Source organism: Talpa occidentalis, unplaced genomic scaffold (genome assembly GCF_014898055.3).
Source record: "Talpa occidentalis isolate TD23 unplaced genomic scaffold, MPIMG_talOcc4v2.1 talOcc4.12, whole genome shotgun sequence".
Taxonomy (NCBI): domain Eukaryota; kingdom Metazoa; phylum Chordata; class Mammalia; order Eulipotyphla; family Talpidae; genus Talpa; species Talpa occidentalis.
In genome coordinates this window covers 37,047,809-37,072,957 of record NW_023601212.1, presented here as the reverse complement: position 1 = coordinate 37,072,957, position 25,149 = coordinate 37,047,809, and the positions used below count along the sequence as shown (strand labels likewise).

Here is a 25,149-nt window from a genome sequence, read left to right as displayed (position 1 = left end):
TACATGCACACATAAATACACACTCACATGTGATGGAAGAACACTTTGTCCTTAGAGACAAAGATAAAAGAGTGGTAAAGATTCATGGAGTATATCTTGAAGACTAGAGCTTAGAATAATAAGCAAGCCAAACTTATATAAAATGCTTTATAGATGATATTAGTCATATTTGGAGGAAAGAAGAGAAATAATTCAAGTCATAATAAAACTTTTATGTGTCCTTACTATGTGACAGAATGAAAATTATAAAGAAAGTTTTAAGAATTGGCAAATTAATATATTTTTATGGTGAAAAGAATTATAGACTTTTATGTAGTGGCTAGAAGGTATAAAGAAGGTCTAAAGTCAAATAAAATAATATGATTGTCTAGTTGAAGGAAGTAACTCAGGAAGGAATGGCATTATGAACTGTGGCAGTTAGCTAAAACATTCATTATTCAAAGGATATTTAATTTATACTGTGACCTATAAATAGATCACATCAGGTGATTTATAAATAACAGATATTGACTATGGACTTGGAGTTGCATTTATGAATTTGCTGTGCTATTGGTGTGTGCATAAGGGTAGGGAGAATGGGAGAGAAGAGTGAGAGGAAGTAGAGTAGTGAGAAGCATGGACATGCCTACTGGGGTGATGTTACTTAGTGTGGATGGTCATGGGAAGCATTCTCAGAGGGCTGATATCTGACCTGAAAGATAAGGAGCCAGGATTCCAAAATTTGGGGATCCCAGAATGAACAACAAATACAAAGATCCTAAAGTAGAGAAGGAATTTTGTATACTAAAGGAAGAGATCAATATAAATGTTTTCAAGACTGTTAGTTACTAAGAAAGCCATAATATTTAAGAAAGGAAATTGTATGAGGTAATATTGGAAAGGTAGGTAAGGGCCAGATTATGAAGGTAGTTTTAGACAATGATAAGATGTTTGGATTTTTTCTGAGTGTAATAGAATGTTATCAGAGGATTTAAGCAGGGGAGTGACACAGTGTGGCTTGTATTTTGAAGTGATTACTCTCTTTGCTCTATAGAGAATGGATGTAGGGATACAAAAGTAGCAGACAGGACAGTTAGTAGGATATTGCAATCGATAGATGAGAGATGATGGAAACTTGTACTTTATAGTAGTAGAGGAAAGGGAGTAAGCTGAGAAATAGTTTAGAGTTGGAATCTGATGCATAAGGTAGCGGGGGGAGAGAGAGAAATAAACATGTCCCCTAGGTTTTTAGCTTGAACAGGTGGTAAGCTGTTGGCCCCTTCCACTGAAATGAGTATGATTGGAGGAGGGAGATGTTTGGCGATTGGAAGTGGTTGGAATTCAGATGTCAGGTAGAAGTTTAATCAGGAATATGGAATTTAAAGTAAAGTTAAAATCTAATGGTCAAATTTGGTTAAATTTCTATCCATGATATACAAAAAATTTGGAATGGACTAGATCATCTGGTTGATAGCAAAGAGTAGCAGATATTGGAGTAGGTTTGAGCGTCCGAAAATTTAAAGTTCAAGCATAGAAGAAGGCAGCAAAGGAGATTGAGAATGAAATAGGAGGGGAGACACAAAGCCCAGCATCACAAAAACTAAGAGATGTGGACAACTTGTGAGGCAGAAAGTGACTGAGACAGAATGCAAAGCTAGGCAGAATCTAGATCACGTGAGCCCATTAAGGATTGCATGCTGATTTTTTGGACGTCAAAACCCATTCCTGGGTTTTACATAGTGAGATGTTATATCAATAGAACTCTTTTGATATGTCCCTTTGTTGGTATGTGGATTTGAAGCAGTTGGAATGGGAACACGTAGACTAGGAAAGTGTTAAAATCTTTACATGCTAACCTAAATTCTGTTTATATGTAGGAGACTAGAATCCTACTCTGTTTTCTTATTTCTTATTCATTTTCCTAGCAAAACATGACTTTTTGGTCCACTGGTTTTCTGTTTCTCAGATGGAAATGGTCTTGCCCAGATATTGTGCTGTGGTCATTGAGATATGTTGGAGATTTTTTTTGTTGCAGTCTGTTAAGTTTGCACAGTCATTTAAAAAAATCCTTGAATGGATTTTATTGCTTTGTTCAGTAGTGAAAATACAGATGTTAATTATTGGACACTATTTTATGGTGTTTTAGAAGGTATCCCAGACCATTTAACTAAACTGCTAACTGTATACAATTTTTAAGACATTTCAGGGAGAAACCGAGTATAGAAGCATGGTTTCCTTTCTTTAGCTGTCTGTTTATGAAGAGTATTTTTTCATGACTTTGCCTCCTCTATAAGTATGATGATTTAGTTAACTTACGTTTTTAAGCAATCACTAGTTTTTAATTCTTCTTTTTTAAAGTTTTTTTTTTTTTGAGATTTTTTTTTTTTTTTTAATTTATTTATACAAGAACTGCAGTACAGGTCAGAGGCACGGGAGGGTGAGAGAATTCACCAGAGTAAGAGTGGGGAGCAGAACGGGCAGATGGACCGAAGACACTGATAAGGGGAGCAGCTGAAGACACTGCTGAGGGGAGCAGGTGGGCGAGGCAGGAGAGGTCTGCCACGCCATGTGGGTTTCTCCCTGGCCAGCCGGGAATCGAACCCGTGCTGCAGAGGCTGCGGAAAACTTAATAGCATGCCGCTCAATCTGCTGCGCCACCAGGGAGGCCCAGTTTTAATGCTTATAGACAGCTCTAGCAATTTTTTATCCGTGGAACATTCTTTACAAAAACTTTCCTTTGAACAGCTATCATACTGTTTTTATGAATTCGTGACTTTAGTCAGTCTCATATTACTATTTATTATTCTTTTTATTTATTTATTTTTAAGATTTATGTATTTATTTATACAAGCACTGGGTACAGTCAGAAGCGCGGGAGGGTGAGAGAATTCACCAGAGCCAGAGTGGGGAGCAGAACAGGCAGACTGACGAAATACACTGTTGAGAGGAGCAGCGGGCGTGGCAGGAGAGGTCTGTGCACCATGTGGGACCCTTTCTGGCTGGTTGGGGATCGAACCAGCACTGCAGAGGATGAGGGCACCTTCGCAGCCCAGCGCTCAACCGCTACGCCACCGGGAAGACCCTATTTATTATTTTTTAATAGATTTATTTATTTCTATACAAGAGCTGATGCACGGGAGGGTGAGAGGATTCACCAGAGATAGAGCAGGGAACAGAACAGGCAGACTGACAAAATACACTGCTGAGGAGAGCAGCGGGCAAGACAGGAAATGTCTGCCGCACCACGTGGGATTCTCGCCAGCTGGCGGGGATCGAACCGGTGCTGCAGAGGCTGTGGACAGCTTCACAGCGCTGAGCTCAACGGCCTGCGCCACTAGGGAGACCCTACTATTTATTATTCTTTTGATCCTCTGATGTTAGATTGCCTCAGTGAGTTTGTATGTAATAAAAGTATGCATTAGGGTCTTTGTATGCAAGAAGTTAATAACTTATTTAAAAGCAAAAATTTTTGATTTAGAAAAGCAAGTAATGAAGAAAAAATTAAAATAAGTACAAACTTAAGAAATTAATAAAATGGGTTGTTTTTCACATTTTTTTTAACCTTTAGATTTTGCCCCTATTTCAAGAAGCTGAAGATAAAAACAGACTTTTACGCACTGTGGCAGGTGGAGGTTTAGAAACAATTAGTAATCTGAAAGCCAAGTGGGATAAATTTGAGTTGATGATGGAAAGTCACCAACTTATGATTAAAGATCAGGTAAGAATCATTTAGTCATTTTATAGAAATCAAAACAATTCTTTCTCACTGAAGATTTCTTGGTTATTTCATAATAACTCAGGTTTATAAAGTTATTATTGCCGAATCACCTCCCTTAGTACTTTATATTATAAAAAAATCTTATATAAATGGTGGTCATTTCACATAGTTAATTAAGCTGATTTCCTACCATACCAGCATTTTTGATCCTTTTTAAGAATGAATTTGTTTACCTACTATGTGCGGTGTCTTTTAAGGGTACAACCTGGAAGTTGCACACATCTAGTGAACTCATATCCCATGGGCCTGAACTTAGTCTTATGTCCCTTACATGCATGGGACAGGGGAATGCCTTCCTTAATTAAGCAATTGGAAACTGAGGTAGAACAACTGGTAGTTGTTGAACAACCATTTTTTTTTATCTTATCAACTTTGTTGATAGTCTTGGGGGCTGGTAATCACGGGAATGATTTTTTAATGATTATGTTTGCGGGCTATCTGTTAGTTTTGTAACTTTATACTCCAATCTTGTGTTTTTGAATTACTTTATTGCATTTGCTATCAGTAATGAAAAACAATCTTTTGAAAATTGGTATTGCTATTTTTTTGCCTTTTATTTATTTATTTTTAATATATTTTTTACATCATTTTTCATTTTTGCACAATGAATGCTTTTTCATCTTGGTTATAGTCCCCATACAATTCCCACCCCCCCCTTAGTTTGACCAGAATCCCTCCTTCCTAATCCTCTGATTCCCCCCGCCCCGTAGTGTGTCTCTGGCTTATAGTTGCTTCTTCTTGATTTTGATTTTTACTGTATTATAATTAGTCTTTCTCCTGGTCCCTTATTTAGGTTTGCTTTTTAAACAGAAAGTGTTGGAAGTCAAAATGTGAGAATAAAGTGAGATTTTACTCTGAATTAAACTATATTAACTATTGGCTTATAGATTGAAGTGATGAAAGGAAATGTGAAATCACGTCTTCAAATCTATTATCAAGAATTGGAAAAATTTAGAGCTCGTTGGGACCAACTGAAGCCTGGTGATGATGTTATTGAAACTGGCCAGCAAAATACTCTTGCTAAAAGTGCAAAGTCCATAAAAGAGAAAAAAATTGAGTTTGATGATCTTGAAGTCATAAGAAAAAAACTCGTGTATGTTTTTAATCTAAATTAATAGTATTTATTTGAAAAAAATGTTTTATATTTATATATCAAGCTAATAATTTTCTTGTATTTGCTATTTAATGGTTTTCCTTTTAAACTTCAGCTGTTTTAAAAACAAATAACAAGTGTTCATGTTATTGCTAGCAAAGGAATTTTGGATTATAAAGAAGATGTTAAGAGAAAAGCAAATTTCTGACCACGACTAGAAATTGAATAGGAAATTAAAAATATATAAAAGTTAAGTCAAGGAGGTGGAATACTGGCTTTTTGTGATATACTGTATTTAAAAGAGAGCATAAAAGTAATAGAACTTACTTTCAGAGGCCCTGGGAAAAAATGAACCTAACAAAATAATAAGAGACTTTAAAGAAAAAAATTTGTTTTATATTATAAGGTATTAAATTTAATATTGCTTTATGTTTGGTTCTATATAAGAAAATGTCACCTTAAAATAATTACTTTCATAGGTTAAGTGAATGGAGATCTTAGTACCACATTTACTAAATGACCTTATGCTATTTAGATGAAGAATATCTTGCATTTGAGAAACTAATCCCTTCAACTGAGAGTATTTTCAGATTAATCCATAAATTTATATTCCTAATATGTATTATTTATACAAGCATTTGTGTGTATGTATGTGTATATATATATATATATATATATATATATATACACACACACATACACAACCTTTCCATTTTGATGCCTTTGGAAAAAAAAGACATTTAATGGATTTAGAAGGCTCATTCTTAAGGAGTTAAAGTAAAATTCTTGTATGAGTCGGGTGTAGTTTCATACATGTACATGTATGAGAAGCACACACATGTACACACACAGGGAATGCAATTAAAGAATATTTATATTTAGCAGTCTTTTGCAAAAAAATTGTAATGATTGCATACTTTTTGTTTCTGTAGTGATGATTGCCATCATTTTGGACTAGAAGAACCCAACTTCTCTTTGGCATATAGCATCTCTACAGACATTGAGAGCTGCGCACAAATTTGGGCTCTTTATGAGGAGTTTCAGCAAGGATATCAGGAAATGGCCAGTGAAGACTGGATTACTTTCCGGTTTGAATTCATAAACAAAATTTAGATTTTTATAGTTGGATCAAGTTTGGGGGATGATAATTTTAAGATGCATTTTTGGTGTTTTACAGGTCTAAGACATACCTGTTTGAGGAATTTTTGTTGAATTGGCATGACAGATTAAGGAAAGTTGAAGAACATTCAGTAATGACAGTGAAATTACAGTCTGAAGTTGATAAATATAAAGTAAGATAGTTTTACTGTTCTACTGTCTAAAAATGATCTTTGGAGCTTTCAGGTATATTATTATTATGTAGCTACTGAACTATAATTTTAGTTTATATATTTTTTAATTATTCCATTTGATGAAAATAATAGTAAATAAAGGGTATACCGTAGAAATTAATGTTATTCCTGCTACCAATTTGAAAGAAGTTATGGGAAAGAAATTTATGGTTAAGTTTAAGTTATAAATCAGAGTATTTTTAGATTCTAGGATATGGGTCATGTAGCATATTTAGGATATAGGACATGTCCTGAAAACATTGAAATAGAAATAATTTAGGTCATGTTTTAAAATACATTAAACTACAAAGGGACCATCCACAGCAATCTACAACACTGTTTAATAAATGAGGCTTTAATTTATTTTTATTTTAAAGATTTTATTTATTTATTTATACAAGCACTGGGTACAGTCAGAAGCACAGGAGGGTGAGAGAATTCACCAGAGCCAGAGCAGGAAGCAGAACAGGCAGACTGACGAAGTATACTGCTGAGGGGAACAGCGGGTGCTGCAGGAGAGGTCTGTGTGCCATGTGGGATCCTTGCCGGTGGCCGGGGATCTAACTGATGCTACAGAGGCTGCGGGCAGCTTTGTAGCCCAGCACTCAACCACTGCGCCACCAGGGAGGCCCTAATGAGGCTTTAATTTATATATTTAATTTCGTAAAGCAGTGTTTAATGAAAAGTTTCATACAATTCTTTTTAATGATGTGATTTCAAGATTGTTAAATAAAACAATGGAGTAAAAATTTAGTAGTTTATCATGTAACTAATAGAAATTTGCATTTTGCTAATATTTGCATAATTGTGTACATGTGCCTTTTCTTCTTCCTTTTTAACAGACCGTAATTCCTATCTTGAAATATGTGAGAGGGGAGCATCTTTCTCCAGATCACTGGCTTGACCTTTTTCGTCTACTTGGCCTTCCTAGGGGGACTAGTCTAGAGAAATTACTGTTTGGTGATCTGCTCAAACTAGCTGATACAATTGTTGCAAAAGCATCAGACCTTAAAGTAAGAATCACTCTTAGAATTATCTCATAAACCTGATATTTGTTAACATCTGATTTTGCTTTGTATTTTGTTATTTAAATAAAACAGCAAGTTAAATATTTTTCTTTGTAAAGTATAAATAGAAGCTAAAAAGCTACAGATATTCAGAAACTAAACGAAGAACCATATTGCTAATTAGATTTAGAAAGGTCTCAGGGGAAAGTACATCTTCTTACAACACTGTCATAAGGGGCAGACTTTCACATTGTGTTCTGCCATTCAAGGTAAAGTAAAAGGATTCTTTTTTTTTTTTTTAAAGATTTATTTATTTATTTATACAAGCACTGGGTACAGTCAGAAGCGCGGGAGGGTGAGAGAATTCACCAGAGCTAGAGCAGTGAGCAGAACAGACAGACTGACAAAATATACTGATGAGGGGAGCAGCAGGTGGCAGGAGAGGTCTGCTGCGCCAAGTGGGACCCTCACCCAGTGGCTGGGGATCGAACTGGTGCTGCAGAGGCTGCGGGCAGCTTCGCAACCCAGTGCTCAACCGGTGTGCCACCAGGAAGGCCCAGTAAAAGAATTCTTGACACCAAATTTTAATTTTCTCTCTAAAATGTATACTGTTATGTTTGTTGATAATCTTTGGGCATATTTGGATTACCATAAGTGTTATAAATTTGCAAAATTGTTATTAACTTTTTATGTGTCAAAACTAACAGTTCAGTTATAGCAAAGTTTCTGAGGTCTGAAAATCTGTAAATAAGATAGATTTGTGATACTTGAATTTTCTGGGTTTTTTTTTAAGATTTATTTATTTATTTATACAAGCACTGGGTACAGTCAGAAGCGCTGGAGGGTGAGAGAATTCACCAGAGCGCAGAACAGAACAGGCAGACTGACGAAATACACTGCTGAGGGGAGCAGCGGGCACAGCAGGAGAGGTCTGCATGCCATCTGGGACCCTCGCAGGTGGCCAGGGATCGAACTGGCGCTGCAGAGGCTGTGGGCAGCTTTGCAGCCCAGTGCTCAACTGCTGCACCACCAGGGGAGGCCCTGTTTTTGTTTTTTATAAGTAAAAGACATAAGGCAGAACTTTGTATAGGTTCTGAGTATGTAATTCCACTTATTTTTTTTTGCCTTGTGTTGAAAAGCCAGCTAAATGTAAATCTTTTAATAATATACATTTCTTAAAACTTATTTATTTGATAATTAATTTGAAATAATAAATATCATTATTTTGTGTTAAATAGGATTTAAATAGTCGGGCCCAAGGTGAAGTAACAATCAGAGAAGCATTACGTGAACTTGATCTTTGGGGAGTTGGAGCAGTATTTACACTGGTTGATTATGAAGACAGCCAAAGTCGAACTATCAAGCTGATTAAAGACTGGAAAGATATAATAAATCAAGTTGGAGATAATAGATGCCTTCTTCAGTCCTTAAAGGAGTCTCCTTATTATAAAGGATTTGAAGATAAAGCTTCAATATGGGAAAGAAAACTTGCAGAGTTGGATGAATACCTGCAGAATTTAAACCATATTCAGAGAAAGTGGGTGTATTTGGAACCCATTTTTGGTCAAGGAGCATTGCCAAAAGAACAGACACGCTTCAACAGAGTTGATGAGGATTTCAGGTCAGTACAACTACATAAGCTACAGACACTGTGAAAGTTTTTTATTCTTTCTTTTGAGGTGCTCATTATGAGCAAATTACTTTTATAATTATTAGTATCATTGCTCATTCTTCTTTTTACTGGAGCCTCTGAGAAACTATTTTCTGTTATTTCAGCGATTTACTTTTTTGAGCCATTTTAAGGTTTTTATCTTTACTATGTGTATATGTATGTGTGTATGTATGTATGCATGTATTTTCTAATGTTACTCTTATTGTAAATTTGATGGGCATTTTTCATTCCTTATTTTACTTTATTTCTGATTATTATTAATAGAGTTGAACATTTCTTCTTTCTTGGAAAGTCTCTTCCCTGTGAGTAACAATGTGCTCTCATGGTTTTCTGCCTGCCTCTTTGGTTCTATTTCTAGTTTCTTATTCCTCACCCTCTCAAAAGATTTAGATACAGACATTCTTTAAGCTCAGTCTTACATTCCTTTCTCACTCTATAGTCTCTCTCTAGGTGAACTTAATCACTCTCAGCATCAATTCTCTTCTGTTTGCTATGTTCTCAATTTCTATATTGAAGTGAATTTTCTTTTCTGGATTCTGAATTTCCTAAGCATCCTCAATTAACATGTCAAAAATAAATCCATGTGTTTACCCCTCACAATCTCTTTCCCAAAACTCTTTTTTTTCTTTCTGATTTCTGTAGTAACAAATGGTGTCACCTAATTACTCAGAGCAAAAACCTCTTTCAAACCTTTGAAACCTCTTTGAAACCTCTTTCAATTTCCATATCCATTGCATCACCAAATTTTCTTGATTCTAATTTAGTATATTTTAAATGTATCTTTTATATCTCTGTATGAGATTTCAAAGTTATCCATTGTGTTTCTGCTTTGAGTAATTAAGTGATACCATTTTTCATACAGAAATCAGAAAGAAAGAAGAGTTTTGGGAAAGAGATATTTGATTTTATTCCAAAGTTTTTTTGTCATTCACTTGGATTACTTTCTAATCATTTAAATTTACTCGTCTTCTCCAATAAGCTTTTCACATAATAGTCACAGTGATATTTTATTTTATTTCATTTTTTTTTAAGATTGATTTATTTATTTTATACAAGAACCAGGGTATAGGTCAGATGCGTGGGAGGGTGACAGGATTCACCAGAGACAGAGTGGGGAACAGAACAGGCAGACTGATGAAATACACTGCTGAGGGGAGCAGCAGGTGAGACAGGAGAGGTCTGCCGTTCCATGAGGGACCCTCGCCGGCCGGCCGGGATAGAACTGGTGCTGCAGAGGCTGTAGACAGCTTCACAGCGCGGTGCTCAACCGCCTGTGCCACCAGGTGAGACCCCACAGTGATGTTTTAAAAATGAGGTTTAATCACTTCTTCCTTTGTACCTTGAAGTAAAACCTTAAAATGGTTTCTCATAGCTCTGAGGATAAAGCATGATCTCTTCCTCATTCATTACTCTAGTTCTTTCTTGTGGTGTTCTCTGTTTTTGCTTTATTGACTCTAGGCTTGTTTCTCAAACATACCAAGCTCTTTCCCAGGGTCTTTGCCAGAAGCTGTTTTCTTCATATTCATTGGATTTTATTTTTATTCATCATTCAGATCTCAGCTTAAATTACTTCCTTTAAAATACCATAGATTAGGGGTTACTCTACTAGTCATTTTAATAATGTTTTTACTTTTCCTTCTTAGCATTTTTCATAATTTTATTTCAATATTTTGATAAATTAATATCTTTCTGTGTTTCTGGACCATTATCTCAATGAAGTATGGCTTAATATTGGTATAGTAGATGAATGAAATAATAGAATTTTGCAATATGGGAGTTTAAAAATGGCAATGGGGTAGTATTACTTTTTATTTTGAAGATTTATTTATTTATGCATACAAGAGCTGGGGTACAGGCCAGAGATGCGGGTGGTGGAGAGAGGATTCACCAGAGACAGAGTGGGGAACAGAACAGGCGGACTGACTGAAACACACTGCTGAGGTGAGCAGCGGGTGAGTCAGGAGAGGTCTGCTGCGCCATGTGGGTAGCTCCCTGGCTGGCTAAGGATCGAACTCAGGCTGTAGAGGCTGCAGATTGCTTCATAGTGCTGTGCTTAACCTTTGTGCCACCAGGGAGGCCCGATAGTATTACTTTTTAGCAGTATAGTACTGTATTGCTGTTGTGTTAACCTCTAGTTTGTTTCAAACAGGTAAAAATATAAATGTCTTAATATCTCTGTTCCAGCCAAAAACCTGTAAAAATACGTGTGTTTGTGTGTATATATATAATTTTATCTTCTCTAGATCAATAATGACCGATATCAAGAAAGACAACAGAGTTACAACATTAACTACTCATGCAGGAATCAGAAATTCTCTTCTAATGACACTTGATCAGCTTCAAAGATGCCAGAAATCATTAAATGAATTTTTGGAGGTATGTTATCTTTTTTAAATCATTATATAACAAATTGTAAAGTACTTACTATCAAATTATTCGAAAAGTATAACGTCTTTTTTTTTTTTTTTTTAGGAAAAACGCTCAGCATTCCCAAGATTTTATTTTATTGGTGATGATGACTTGTTAGAAATACTTGGGCAGTCTACTAACCCATCAGTGATTCAGTCTCACCTTAAGAAACTGTTTGCTGGTAAGACTCAACATTAATCAGCAAATATTTATTGACTTATACCTATCTGCCATGCATAATGTTATCTTGATGTAAGAATGTGGTGTTACAGTTGCATCTCTGAAGGCTTTTAGTTCAATTTGGGGGCATCATGAAGAAGGTGCCAACTAAGGTGAGCTCTAAAGAATGTGTATGTCTTAGTTAGAAGTTAAGCTTATTGAGCTTAAGTTTTCCTAAACGATGTCTCAGAGGAGTACTTAGTACACAGTGTTGGCCAACAGAGAGATCTGGGATGGATGTAACATTGGCAGTCATCTGCATATAGATAATACTTAAGTTATGCCACTAGGTGAGATTACCTGGTGAAAGTGTAGCATGTTAGTGTCATATGCATCAATATTTTGAATCACTTTTGTTGGGCAAAAAAATGAAATCTGTTTGCTGCAAAAATAATGATTATTATTTTCTCAAAACACATCATTATCTTCACTTATGATCAGGGATTAACATACTATAGCCCAAGGACCAAATCTGGCTCTTTGCTTGCGTTTTTTAATACAGTTTTGTTGTACCACAGCCACACCCATTATTGTCTGTAGCTGGTTTTATGCTACAAGCATAGAGTCGAGTAGCTGACACAGAGGCTGTAAGACCTATAAAAACTTAAAATATCTACTCTCTGGAGCTTTAGAGAAATATTTGCTAACCACTGTGTATGTGAAGCTGTTGGTGTTTATGTCTGTAACTGTGATTTGAGCTGTGGGAGGTGGTGGAGGAGCTCTTGGAATCAGAATGCTTTCATTCAGGCTCTGCTTTCGGGATTTACCAGTTGGCTACTAATTAACACTCTGAAATTTAGTTTCCTTCTTTGAATTGGAAATAATAACTAAACATGGTTTTTTAAGAAATTAAAGTTTTCTGTATTTAAAGTTTATAAATATACTATAAAGTGATGTGTGAATGTGGGAGAAGGAGAAGCCCTACTTGCGCTTCTCTTTCCTTTTTTTGTCTCCTCTTATGTAAGTGGAATCATCTATGTAAAATCATATGCACTCATTTCTGCCTGGCTTTTTTGCTCATTGTGTTTTTGAGATGCCTATAACTATATTTATTTTCATTGCTGAGAAATCATTGTATGAATCTCTCACAGTTGAACTGTTCATCTGTTGATAAACATTTGGGTGTTTTCTAGTTTTTGGTTATTATAAAAAGCTGTCCTGCTAGTATATATAATAGGATTATGTTATAGCTTATATAGTAGAATTATGTTGCACTAGAATATAATATTGGTTGCATATTATGTAATAAACATCATTTCTAATAATTAGCATTTAATTATTATCTGATTTAAATTTTTGGTTTTATGTTATAGGTATCAACAGTGTGTGTTTTGATGAGGAATCAAAACATATAACTGCAATGAAATCTTTAGAGGGAGAAATTGTACCTTTTAAAAATAAAGTTCTTCTATCTAATAATGTAGAGGTAAGTGATTTTTTCCTTAAGTATGAAACTAAAATATGACAATTTTGTATGAAAAATAATTCAGTCAATTGGTAGGATAAAGTTGGTAAATTTAGGCCTTTTAGGAAACTCATGTCTTAAAAAATGATATGTTTTGTTAAGTTCAGAGTGATTTGCTATTGGACGCTAGCTTGTAATTATGAAGAAATCTTTTGCTTTAAAATCAGAAAGATTTGAATATTAAACTTAGCTCCACAATTTATTAAAAATAGGACTTAGAGCCTTATTTTTAAAAATCCTTAAAATAGGGCATCCCCGGTGGCACAGATGTTGAGCGCTGGGCTGCAAAGCTGGCCGCAAAGCTGCCTGCAGCCTCTGCAGTGCCGATTCGATCCCTGGCCGCCAGTGAGGGTCCCACATGGCACACACACCTCTTCTGCTGCGCCCGCCTCCCGCCTCAGCAGTATGCTTCTTCAGTCTGCTTGTTCTGCTCTCCATTCTGGCTCTGGTGAATTCTCTTACCCTCCCGCGCTTCTGACTGTACCCAGTGCTTGTATAAATAAAAAAATAAATAAATATAAAAAAAAAATCCTTAAAATAGGATTTTTTCTATTTGTTACAAGCTCTTTCTGTTGAAAATAAGTGCCTTTAAGTATACTCTATTGTGCTTAGAATGTAATTACTCAATAAGTCTCAGTTCTGTTTTCTCTTTAAAATATTCGTTGTCTAGGATGATTTAGTGAATAAGTAAGCTTGAAGCAGTGCATTATAGGACAACCATTGATAAATTGGTTTTGAAAAAGTAAATTCTTAAAGGCCAATTACAGGTGTACCACCAGAACCAAATATTAATAGATTGTATTGCATTGAATTATAGTTTTCAGGTTTCAAAATTATCTTCCAACAAAACAATTCAAGGATCTTTTTTTTCATACATATGCTTATTCAGTGCAGCAAACAGTCTATTCCTGTTTAGATCTCAGCTTTTTATTGGATGTTGAATAGAATACATAAATCAGGTGATTGAAAGCATAGGATGTCTGTTAAGCAGCTCTCATGTTTGGTGAATAGTTTTATTATATTTCTTTTTTGTAGTTTTGTTTGCACTAGATTAACAGAGAGAGATGACAGGCTTAACTTTTAGCATATATACTTTGCTAGAAAAGGAGAAGCTGGAGCTCTGGAAGCTCTTGTGATTAGCAGAGTAGAAGTCTCTGTTCCTTCTGATTGAGAGACTTGGTTATCTTGAGCTTCAGTGCCTTTTGAATGGGACAAAGGTTCATGCCATTTTTCATACTGGAAAGGGATCTACAGATTAAAAAAAAAAACAAAAAAACCTGACTTTAGAGTTCATTAAAAGTAACTAGTGATGAAAAGCTATTTAAGATTGTAGTTTTTGCCCTTCTATATTGCTAATGTTAGTCTTTTTAGGTTAAATAGTGACTTCATTTCATTTTCTTTTTTTTTTTTTTTAAAGATTTATCCATCTATCTATACAAACACTGGGTACAGTCAGAAGTGCGGGAGGGTAAGAGAATTCACCAGAGCCAGAGGGGAGAAGGGGAGAGCAGAGCAGGCAGACTGACAAAGCACACTGCTGAGGGGAGCAGCGGGGGAGCAGCGGGCAGCAGGAGAGGCCTGTGCGCCATGTGGGACCCTCTATGGGGGCTGGGGATCGTACTGGCACTACAGAGGCTGCGGGCAGCATCGCAGCCCAGCGCTCAACCGCTTAGCCACTGGGGAGCCCCTTATTTTCTATTTTTTAATCATTATTATTTAACTTAACATTTATATATATATAATGTAATCAAGTGAGTGAAAAATATATTGTTCTATCTTGAAACAAAATTTAGCTTTGTTTGCAGAGGCAGCCTAAATCCTCAAATAATACCCCAATGAATCAATCCCTTCTGAAGGTTTCAGATATCTGAAAATGAGAACACCAGGACAACATGAACCAGGGAACTTAGCTAGTCACTTTGATTCTGATTTATTGGCCCAGTTATCTAAATTGCTTTTCATGTGATGAAGTGGGTGGGTTATTTTTTAAGTGTTTTGTATTACACTGATTTGTATAGAGATTGTGATGATAGTGCAAGCTAATCACAAATTTATGAGTCTTCACACTATATTCCAAGCGGTGAGAAAATGCTTTTTAGTTTTTATTTTAATCATTTATTAATAAAGTAAAGAATTATGTGCCATATACTACATTTGGAGTATGAGTGTCAGTAAGAAATTATAATTCTCCTTCCAGAAATAAAAGAATAGAGTCAATCAATAGATTGTATATTTATTTTTTAATTTGTATATGTAATTTTAAAATTTTATCTTTAGCTTTGGTTAAATGACTTAGCCTTGGAAATGAAACAAACTTTGAAACAGTTGTTAACAGAATGTTTTACTACTGGACGAAGTTCTCAAGGTACAATTGACCCATCTCTCTTCCCTTCACAGGTAAGAGTAGAGACAGGCATGGTTTCATGGGAGTTCCCTGACCTAGATATCTGGAGGGTCAGATAACTAGCATTTGTTTTCTCCTTTTTTCTAACAGTTTATGTGGATTAATTGTTTAACTCTTGAGTGTTTAACTAATTGTTTAACTCCTGAGTTCCCTCAACTATAAATTATGGGCCATGAATCAGGTGTGTAGTAGCTTCTTGGCTCAAGATGATGAGTCTATCATTGATGGAGAGTCCTAGGATCCTTTCCATGGAATCCTCTGGAGAACAGAACTGGTGTGAGCTTAGCAGGGTGTTAGGGTAGAGTGCACAGTGGTATAGATCTGAAATAGAGTCAAAACATTGAACTGAATGTTGGCAGAGAAACTGAGAGGTAGGTTACATGTTAAGTTAGAATTTATTCCTGGAACACTGGGTACTAGATATGTATATTAAAAAATTGTTTGAGACCTTATCAAAGTGTATTACTAAGACTGTGGTAAATATCCTGCCTTGTTTTATTGCTGGTTGAGACTAATACCTTAGGAATTTTAGTTTTTAAGGGACTAGAAAGTGAGCATTGACATGTTCTGTGATTTCTCATAGGAAAACCTCAAATAGTTCAGCTATTTGCTTTTCAGATGAAAACAGTAACTAAAGTGTAAGAAATGAAGCAGGAATCTTGGTTATAAGAATTTTAAAATCTTAGCCTTTTTAACACATCGTTTGTATCTTTCAAAATGCATATGCTTTATTACCTCTGAAAATGTTTCTTAGTATTCTATAAACTTCTAGATGGGACTTAACAGAACTTAGAATAAGAGAGACAATATTAAAAAAAAAATTGAGGGCCTCCTGGTGGTTCAGTGGGTTGAGTGCTGTGCTGTGAAGCTGTCCGCAGCATCTGCAGTGCAAGTTTGATTCCTGGCTGGCCAGGGAGAAACCCACATGGTGCAGCAGACCTCTCCTGCCTCACCTGCTGCTCCCCTCGGCAGTGTCTTTGGTCTGTCTGCCTGTTCTGCTCCTTGCTCTCTCTGGTAAATTCTCTCACCCTCCCGTGCCTCTGACCTGTACCCCAGTTCTTGTATAAATAAATAAATCTTTAAAAAAATCCATAAAATTGCATAATACTTGAATTGGGGAAATGACAAATTTAGTAGGCAATATAAAGAAGGTTAGCCAGATCTAAAACTTAGAGTCAAGCAATCAAGTCGAAGTGAAACTACTAAAAATGTAAATATTTCATTAACCTTCAAAACAAATAATTCTAGTAAATTAGCATTAATTCTAAGAAAAATTTATTTCAAGAGCATTTATGAACACATTTGATTAGTAGAACTGGTCATGTGCATGTCTGGTCCAGGATATTATGTATTATTATTTTGCTTCTCTAATGGCATTTCTGTATGCACCTGAAGTAATGTAGAGTATTGCTTTCTTGTGTGGGAAGGAGGTAGCATGGCAAAGTGAAAAGAGCTGGCAGACTTTTTGGGGTAAAAATAAAAACAATAAATCCTCTAAGTCATACTACTGACACTAGTTATGGAATATAACAATACTACTTTACCAACTTATTTTGAAGATTAAATCACATAATGTCCACATAATGTCCATAATGTCAGTAATGCTTAGTGACATGCTTAAGGTAACAGAGTATTAAAAGTTGAAATATTAGGTTTGGATGTGGCAAGTAGACATTTTCACATTAAAAAGTATAGTTCTTTCTTAAAAAGCAGATTTGTATCTACTTAAATGCATCACCCTATACCTGGTTAAAGAAGCTTATGAGTTTGTAATACAAAGTATGGGGGATGATTTTTGATGTAATTCTTATAGGATATTGTAAGTTAGATTTAGAAGCAGCTTAGATTGCCATGGTAAGTTATGAAAGGTATGTGTGTTTATACATTTGCTAATCTGATAGAGACTTTGATGATATTCATCTGGATGCTGAAAAATGTATATAAAAATGTCTGTTAAATATAATTGATTGGAGAGAGATCAACATGGCGGCGGGGAAACGCTGCGATTAAGTTCTCCCACTAAAAAAAAGTTAATAGGGAGGAAAAGTGGCAGGTCCCTGTGAGAACTGGGACACAGAAGATAAACAGGCAATTCTGGCAAACTGCCTGAAGAAGAAAGTTGCCATAAAAGAGGACAAGAAGGGAGGAAAGCTTAGAACTCCCCCACCCACAAAGTCGGCACTCTCTGACCAACAGAAAGGAGGAAAAAAAACAAAAGCAAAAACAAAAACAACCAACAAGAACAAACTACACATCAAGCAGGACTGTGAATGGAAAGGAACTATTTCAGACATGCACCCTTTGATCTGGAACTGTGGAGAACTGGGCAGGAATCGGTGCCGTTAGAGGAAAACAAGAACTCCTTGGAGATCTGCAATTAGCCCAAGGCCAGCCGGTAAGCTTGTGTGGAAAGGCATTGCACTCAAAAAGCATACACGGCTCGTGGATTGTGGCTGCCCAGGTCCCCGCAACTGCGACCTAGGCTTGCAGGGAGATGCAAGGGGGCTCTCATTGAGGTGAATGTCCCTCAGTGAGTGATCAGAAACCAGGCCCGGACACGGGAGTGGGGTGCAAAAGGAGCCATTTCTGAGGACACTGAACAGCGCTACAGCCCACATCCTGGATCTGAGGGCTTCAGAACTGAGACCTGGGGCATGAAATTCAGGGAATAGGATCCCCACAATGGTGGGGCACAGGGCAGACACAGCACCCCCCCCCCCACCATTGAGGTGCTTCACACCACTCCCACTCTGTTTCCCCAGACCCACGGAGGAAAAAAAAAGTTCTGGAAGGACACTAGGAAAGATCTCTGGCACCACCTTGCGACCAGAAAAAAATCACCAGCATCCTGATAGTTGGAAACCTGGTATCCCAAAAACACCCTCTGGCTCTGAGAGAGGGTGGGCCACACAAATGGAGGTAAGGAGGGAAATAAGGCATTGAGCAAGACCCCATCCTGGAACTGAAAACGAGGCACAGGATCCGGGAAATGGGACGCGCCATAGCAGCAGGCACTGCACAGGGTGACAGCAGCGTTTTGAATCTGATAGCCCTGGAACTGAGACCTAGAGAGCAGAATTCAGGGTGCAATATCCATACATCTGTGGGCACAGCACCCAGTGAACACGGGGCAGACACAGCACCCAGCCCCTGTATTGAGGTGCTCCCCTCTGCCCCCTCCATTTCTCAGAGAACCACTGGGCAAAAGCACAGGTCAGCAAGTACAGGTCTCTGGCACCACCTCGTGACCAGAACAAAATCACCAACTAGCTAATTCCCTGTTGGAACTGAGTAAATACAGAGGGAGGGAACTGTAAGGGACAGTGCCCAGCAACACAGCATCAATACCCTGGTGGCGTTTTGGCCTACCAGTGCTGGTCTCAGTCTGGTAAACAGTTTCTGACACCCCTAAAGGAGCAATCCAAAGAGATGCCCACCAATACCATGCCAACTCATAGAACTAGTTAGAAAGCAAACAACAGGGAGAAGAAAAAATATAAATAACCAAGCAAGCCCACAGGAGGACACACCACAAAAAGAAAGACAGTCACCAGAGCTCAACAATGACATGGAAGAACTTCTTGGCTTATCAGATAGAGAATTAATGATGATCATGATTAAAAAGCAGAAAGAAAAAGCAAAGGAAAAATATGATTTGAGACAAATAATCACTGAACTGAAGAATGAAATTGAGACCTTAAGAAAGGAAAGAAAAGAAACACAGGATATTAAAAGATTACTAGAGAAGATAAAGAACTCTGGGAAAAGCAATGAAAACAGAATCAATGAAATGGAAGAATGGATCAGTACTATCAAAGATACAGAAATAAAAAGAGCCAAAAGAGAAAAGGAGAGAGAAATGCAAATGAAGCAGTATGAGGATACTCTTAGACAATTATGAGACTCCATGAAGAGAGGAAATGTAAGAGTTATAGGCATTCCAGAAGGTGAGGAGAGAGACAAAGGAACTAACAAATTATTCAAAGAAATAATTGAAGGAAACTTACCATGCATGAAAAAGGAGACAAATATAGACATACAAGAAGCGAGAAGCACTCCCAATTACCACAATGAAAAGAAAACTTCAGCAAGACACCTAATAGTAAAGCTTGCAAGAGTCCAAGACAAGGAAAAAATAATGAAACTGGCAAGGGGGAAGAAACAGATAACTTATAAGGGAAAACCAATCAGGTTAACTTCAGACTTCTCCGAAGAAACATTACAGGCAAGAAGAGAATGGAGTAACATATTCAGCAAACTTCAAGGCAGCAAATGCCAACCAAGAATACTTTACCCTGCAAAGCTCTCCTTCTTCTAAGAAGAAAAATTATGAACCTTCTCAGACAAATAGAAACCCTAGAAATTCATTACAGTTAAACCCCTACTCCAAAAAATTCTACAAGAAGTCCTAAAGCCAAAACCAACAGAGGAATGAACAAGAAGAGCAGAATAAAGCAAGGAAATAAAATCACAAAAAAAGACAAACAAAATGGCAAACACAGATGCCAACATATCAGTATTAACTCTAAATGTAAATGAATTAAACTCATCAATAAAAAGACATAGAGTAGCAGGTTGGATTAAAAAAAAAATCTAACCTGCTGTCTCCAGGAAACATTTAACCACAAAAGATAAACATAGACTGAAAGTAAAAGGTTGGAAAACAATCCTACAAGCAAATGGACCAAAAAAGAAGGCAGAAACAGCCATCCTTATAACAGATGAAATAGACTTCAAATTAAAAAAGGTAGAAAGAGACATAGATGGACACTACATTATGATCAAGGGGACAGTACATCAGGAAGATAAAACACTTATCAACATATACTCACCAAATGAATGGGCACCAAAATATATTAGACAATTATTATCAGCTCTGAAAACAGACGTTAAAGAAAATACATATATAGTGGGAGACTTCAATACCCAACTCTCACCAATGGATAGGTCAACGAGACAAAAAATAAACAAAGACACTAGAACCCTAAATAAAGACATAGAACTCATAGACTTAACAGACATCTATAGGACAGTGCACTCAAAAAAATCCGATTACACATTATTCTCAAGTGCGCATGGATCATTCTCCAGAATTGATCACATACTGGGCCACAAGACAAGCATCAACAGATACATGAAGTTCCAAATCATCCCAACTATCTTCTCCGATCATAAAGGCATCAAGCTAGAAATAAATCATGAAAAGAAAACAAGGAGCCCTCCCACTTCATGGAGATTGAAATACACACTACTGGAAGACCACTGTACGAAGGAGGAGATGAAAGAAGAAATTAAAAAATACTTTGAGTTGAACGACAAGGAGGACACCACTTTCCAGAATGTATGGGATGCAGCAAAAGCAGCAATAAGAGGAAAATATTTAGCAATACAGGCTCACATCAACAAACAAGAAAGAACTCAAAGAAACAACCTAATCTCACATTCAAAGAGCTAGAAAAAGAACAACAAAAAACCCTAAAGCCAGTAGAAGAAAGGAAATAATAAAAATCAGAGCAGAAAGAAATGAATTGCAAAATTAAAAAAAAAAAATCCAAAAGATCAATGAAACCAAAAGTTGGTTCTTTGAAAAAATAAACAAAATTGACAAATCTCTAGCTAGGCTTGCAAAGAAAAAATGGGAGAAAACACATATAAATAGAATTACAAATGAAAGAGAAGAAATCACAGCAGACTCAGTAGAAATGAAAAGAATAATCAGAGATTACTATGAACACTTATATGCAAACAAATTCAACAATCTAGAAGAGATGGACAAATTCCTAGAACGATATAATCATCCAAAGCTGGGCAAAGAAGAAATAGAACAACTAAACAGACCAATTACAAGCAGTGAAATTGAGGCAGTAATCAAAACATTCCCCAAAAACAAAAGCCCAGGCCCAGACGTCTTCACAAATGAATTCTACCAAATGTCCAGCAGTGAACTAGTGCCTATCCTACACAAACTCTTTCAACAAATTGAATAAGAAGGAATACTACCAAATATGTTCTATGAAGCCAACATTACACTAATACCAAAACCAAACAAAGACAGCACAAAAAAAGAAAATTACAGGCCAATATCCCAAATGAACACTGATGCAAAAATCCTCAACAAAAATCTTGCCAACAGAGTCCAACAATCCATGAAAGGGATAGTACACCATGATCAAGTGGGATTCATCCCACGGGCGCAAGGATGGTTCAGCATACGGAAATCGATAAGTGTAATCCAACACATCAACAAAAAGAAAAATAAAAACCATATGATCGTATCAATAGATGCTGAGAAAGCATTTGACAAAGTCCAGCATCAATTTATTATGAAGGCCCTTGAAATTCTCGGGATAGAAGGAACATACCTTAACAGAATAAAAGCCCTCTATGACAAGCCCACTGCGTACATTATTCTCAATGACAAAAGCCTGAAGGCCTTTCCTTTAAGATCAGGAACAAGACAAGGTTGTCTTCTCTCACCACTGCTCTTCAATATAATACTGGAGGTCTTAGCCAGGACAATAACACAAGAGGAAGACATACAAGGAATCCAAATAGGGAAAGAAGAAGTAAAACTATCACTATTTGCAGACGATATGATAATATACGTAGAGAACCCTAAAAACGCCATGGAAAAACTACTCAAAATAATTAACCAGTTCAGTAAAGTAGCAGGATACAAAATCAACACACAAAAATCAGTAGCCTTCCTATACACAATTGATCAAGCGGAAGAAGAATAAATCAGGAAAACCATTCCTTTTATAATTGAAACCAAAAAAGGTCAAATACTTGGGAATAAACCTAACAAAAGAGGTGAAAGACCTATAAAAAGAAAATTATAAAACACTGTTAAAAGAAATTGAAGAGGACACAAAGAAATGGAAAGACATCCCCTGCTCATGGATTGGAAGAGACAAAAATGATAAAAATGGCCATCCTCCCAAAAGCAATATACAGATTCAGTGCTATTCCAATAAAAATCCCAATGACATTCTTCAAAGAAGTAGAACAAAGACTGATGAAATTCATATGGAACCACAAAAAAACACGAATAGCCAAAACCCTGATGATGAAAACAAAGGAAAAAGGAGGTATCACACTTCCAAACTTCAAGCTATACTACAAAGCCATAATAATTAAAACTGTTTTGTATTGGACAAAAACAGACACACAGACCATTGGAACCGAATAGAGAGCCCAGAAATAAAGCCACACTTACATGAACAACTAATCTTTGACAAAGGAGCAAAGAATATGCAGTGGAACACGGACAGTTTGTTCAATAAATGGTGCTGGAAAAACTGGATCTCCACATGCAAAAAAATGAAACTAGGCCACTACCTCTCACCATGCACAAAAATCAACTCAAAATGGATAAAAGAACTGAACATAAAACATGAAGCCATAAAATATATAGAAGAAAATATAGGTAAAACACTACAAGACATACATCTCAGAAACATCTTTAAAGACTCATCGCCCAAAGCAGTGATAGTGAAGGCAAAGATAAATACCTGGGATTACATCAAACTGTAAAGCTTCTGTACAGCCAAAGTGACAGTACCAAAACAGAGACACCCCACTGATTGGGAAAAAATCTTTGCACTCCATTCAACTGATAAGGGACTGATCACAAAGATATACAAAGACTCACACAGCTCAACAAAAACAAAATAAACAATCCAGTCAAGAAATGGGCATAAGAACTTAAAAGACATTTCTCCAAAGATGAAATGCAAATGGCCCACAGGCAGATGAAAAAATGTTCAACATCCCTTATAATCAGGGAAATGCAAATCAGAACCACACTGAGATACCACCTTGCATCTGTAAGAATGACACATGTCAAAAAAACAAGCAACAACAAATGTTGGTGAGGATGTGGTCAAAAAGGAACTCTCCTACATTGCTAGTGGGAGTGCAAACTGGCCCAACCACTGTGGAAAGCTGTCTGGAGGTTCTTCGGTCTACTAAAAATGGAGCTACTGTACAATCCAGCAATTCCACTACTAGGGATCTACCCAAAGGACACAAAAACAGTGATTCAAAAGAGCACCTGTACACCTATGTTTATTGCAGCACTATTTACAATAGGTAAAACCTGGAAACAACCCAACTGCCTAAAAATAGATGACGGGATCAAGAAGATGTGATATATATACACAATGGAATATTATTCAGCAATCAAAAAAGATAAACTCATGCCATTCACAGCAATGTGGATGGAGCTAGAAGGAATTATGCTCAGTGAAATAAGCCAGAAGGAAAATGTTAAAAAAAATGTTAAAAAAATGTTAAAAAAAAAAGAAAAAAAGAAAAATAAAATGTGGTTAAAGGTTAATAAAACAAAAAAAACAAAAAAATATATAATTGATTAACCGTTTTAGTGTTTTTACATGATGAGTCTTACCTTTCTTTTAAAGGGGTACATTGGTTTTCCTTGTACATCTAGAACTATATTAAAGTATTTTAATGTAAGTTTTCAAAGGCTGGTGCTTAAATGTGTAATTTGCTTTATTGTGAGCCTTGCTATTATTACAGAAAACTTCTCAAGCACTGCTAACATTTTATATAAATATACAGATATCTGTCTTGATCAATAACTAGTTTGTTTATAGGTACTCATTGAAATATTAATACATACCTTAATTTAAGCCAGAATTATAATTTTGAAATTGTAGACCTCAGTAGTATATTGAGAGGTCATTTTGGAATGCTAGAAGACCACCCTTTTATTAAATAGAATGCATTGTGCTCTGATATCATTGGCTCCTGATTGAAAAAAAGCAATTATGATGAGATTCAGAGGGAAGAGATTGTAAAGACTATTTGGTTACAATCAGCTTGGTGAGTTCAAGTACCAGAAAATAGGACTATAGGAAAGTAGTATGAGATGATCCCAAGAAATAAACTTGGGTTGCATCACATGATGCTTCTTCAGTGACCTTATCACTCTATTAATAGTTGAAGTGCCATTATATGCTCAAGTAGACAGATTCCACATACAATTGGAAATTTGGAAAAAAAGTGTCTTTCTTTAAATTTATAAATATTTCTAAGTAAATTCACCTTTTAAGAGTAATTTTTCTCTTTATTCAATAGATATTATGTTTGGCAGAGCAGATTAAATTCACTGAAGATATAGAGAATGCTATCAAAGATCATAGTCTTCATCAGATTGAAACACAACTGGTGAATAAGTTAGAGCACTATACTAACATCGATACAAGTTCGGAGGATCCAGGGAATACAGGTATGGAAAAAAATCTTGCCTGTTCTGCCTACTTTTGGACTATGTGAACTTTTTTTATATTTTATCTTAGTGTACCTATTGTGTTCATCCATCCAATTTGGAGGTTATTCTCAGAATTACAACATAGGTACTTAACTTTTTATATTATACTTAGAGTAAATAATATACTATTTTAAATGGAATGTAAAAGCCTTACCATCATATAGGATTTTTCATTCTCCCCTTTTTATGTTGTAGTTGTCATTTAGATACCTCTATGTACATTGAAAATCCTGTGAAGTTTTGTTATAATTTTTGCTGTTAACCATTAAACATACTTTAAAGGACTCAAGAGGACAGCCTACATTTATGTAGATGCTTACCACTTCTGTTAGCACATTCTGATGCTCCGCATTTTCTCCTGGTATCATTGTCCTGTTTAAAGAACTTTCTTTATAGTGTTTGTTTTAGAGCAGTTTGAGGTCATGAATCCTCATAGATTTTCTTCATCTGAGAATGTATTTCACCTTTATTTCTGAACTCTACCCAATATGTTGCTG

General features: G+C 36.1%; 1 protein-coding gene across 1 annotated transcript in view; it reads left to right on the top strand.

The window, feature by feature from the left end:
• Positions 1–25,149, top strand: part of DYNC2H1 (dynein cytoplasmic 2 heavy chain 1) — a 306,244-nt gene that overhangs the window by 31,849 nt on the left and 249,246 nt on the right. Inside the window, exons 21-31 of the mRNA XM_037507914.2 lie at positions 3,548–3,697; positions 4,645–4,850; positions 5,783–5,938; positions 6,028–6,142; positions 7,024–7,194; positions 8,427–8,809; positions 11,104–11,236; positions 11,333–11,450; positions 12,802–12,914; positions 15,231–15,350; positions 24,460–24,610. Of these exons, the coding sequence (XP_037363811.1) occupies positions 3,548–3,697; positions 4,645–4,850; positions 5,783–5,938; positions 6,028–6,142; positions 7,024–7,194; positions 8,427–8,809; positions 11,104–11,236; positions 11,333–11,450; positions 12,802–12,914; positions 15,231–15,350; positions 24,460–24,610 (1,816 nt within the window). The remainder of the gene's footprint in view (positions 1–3,547; positions 3,698–4,644; positions 4,851–5,782; positions 5,939–6,027; positions 6,143–7,023; positions 7,195–8,426; positions 8,810–11,103; positions 11,237–11,332; positions 11,451–12,801; positions 12,915–15,230; positions 15,351–24,459; positions 24,611–25,149) is intronic.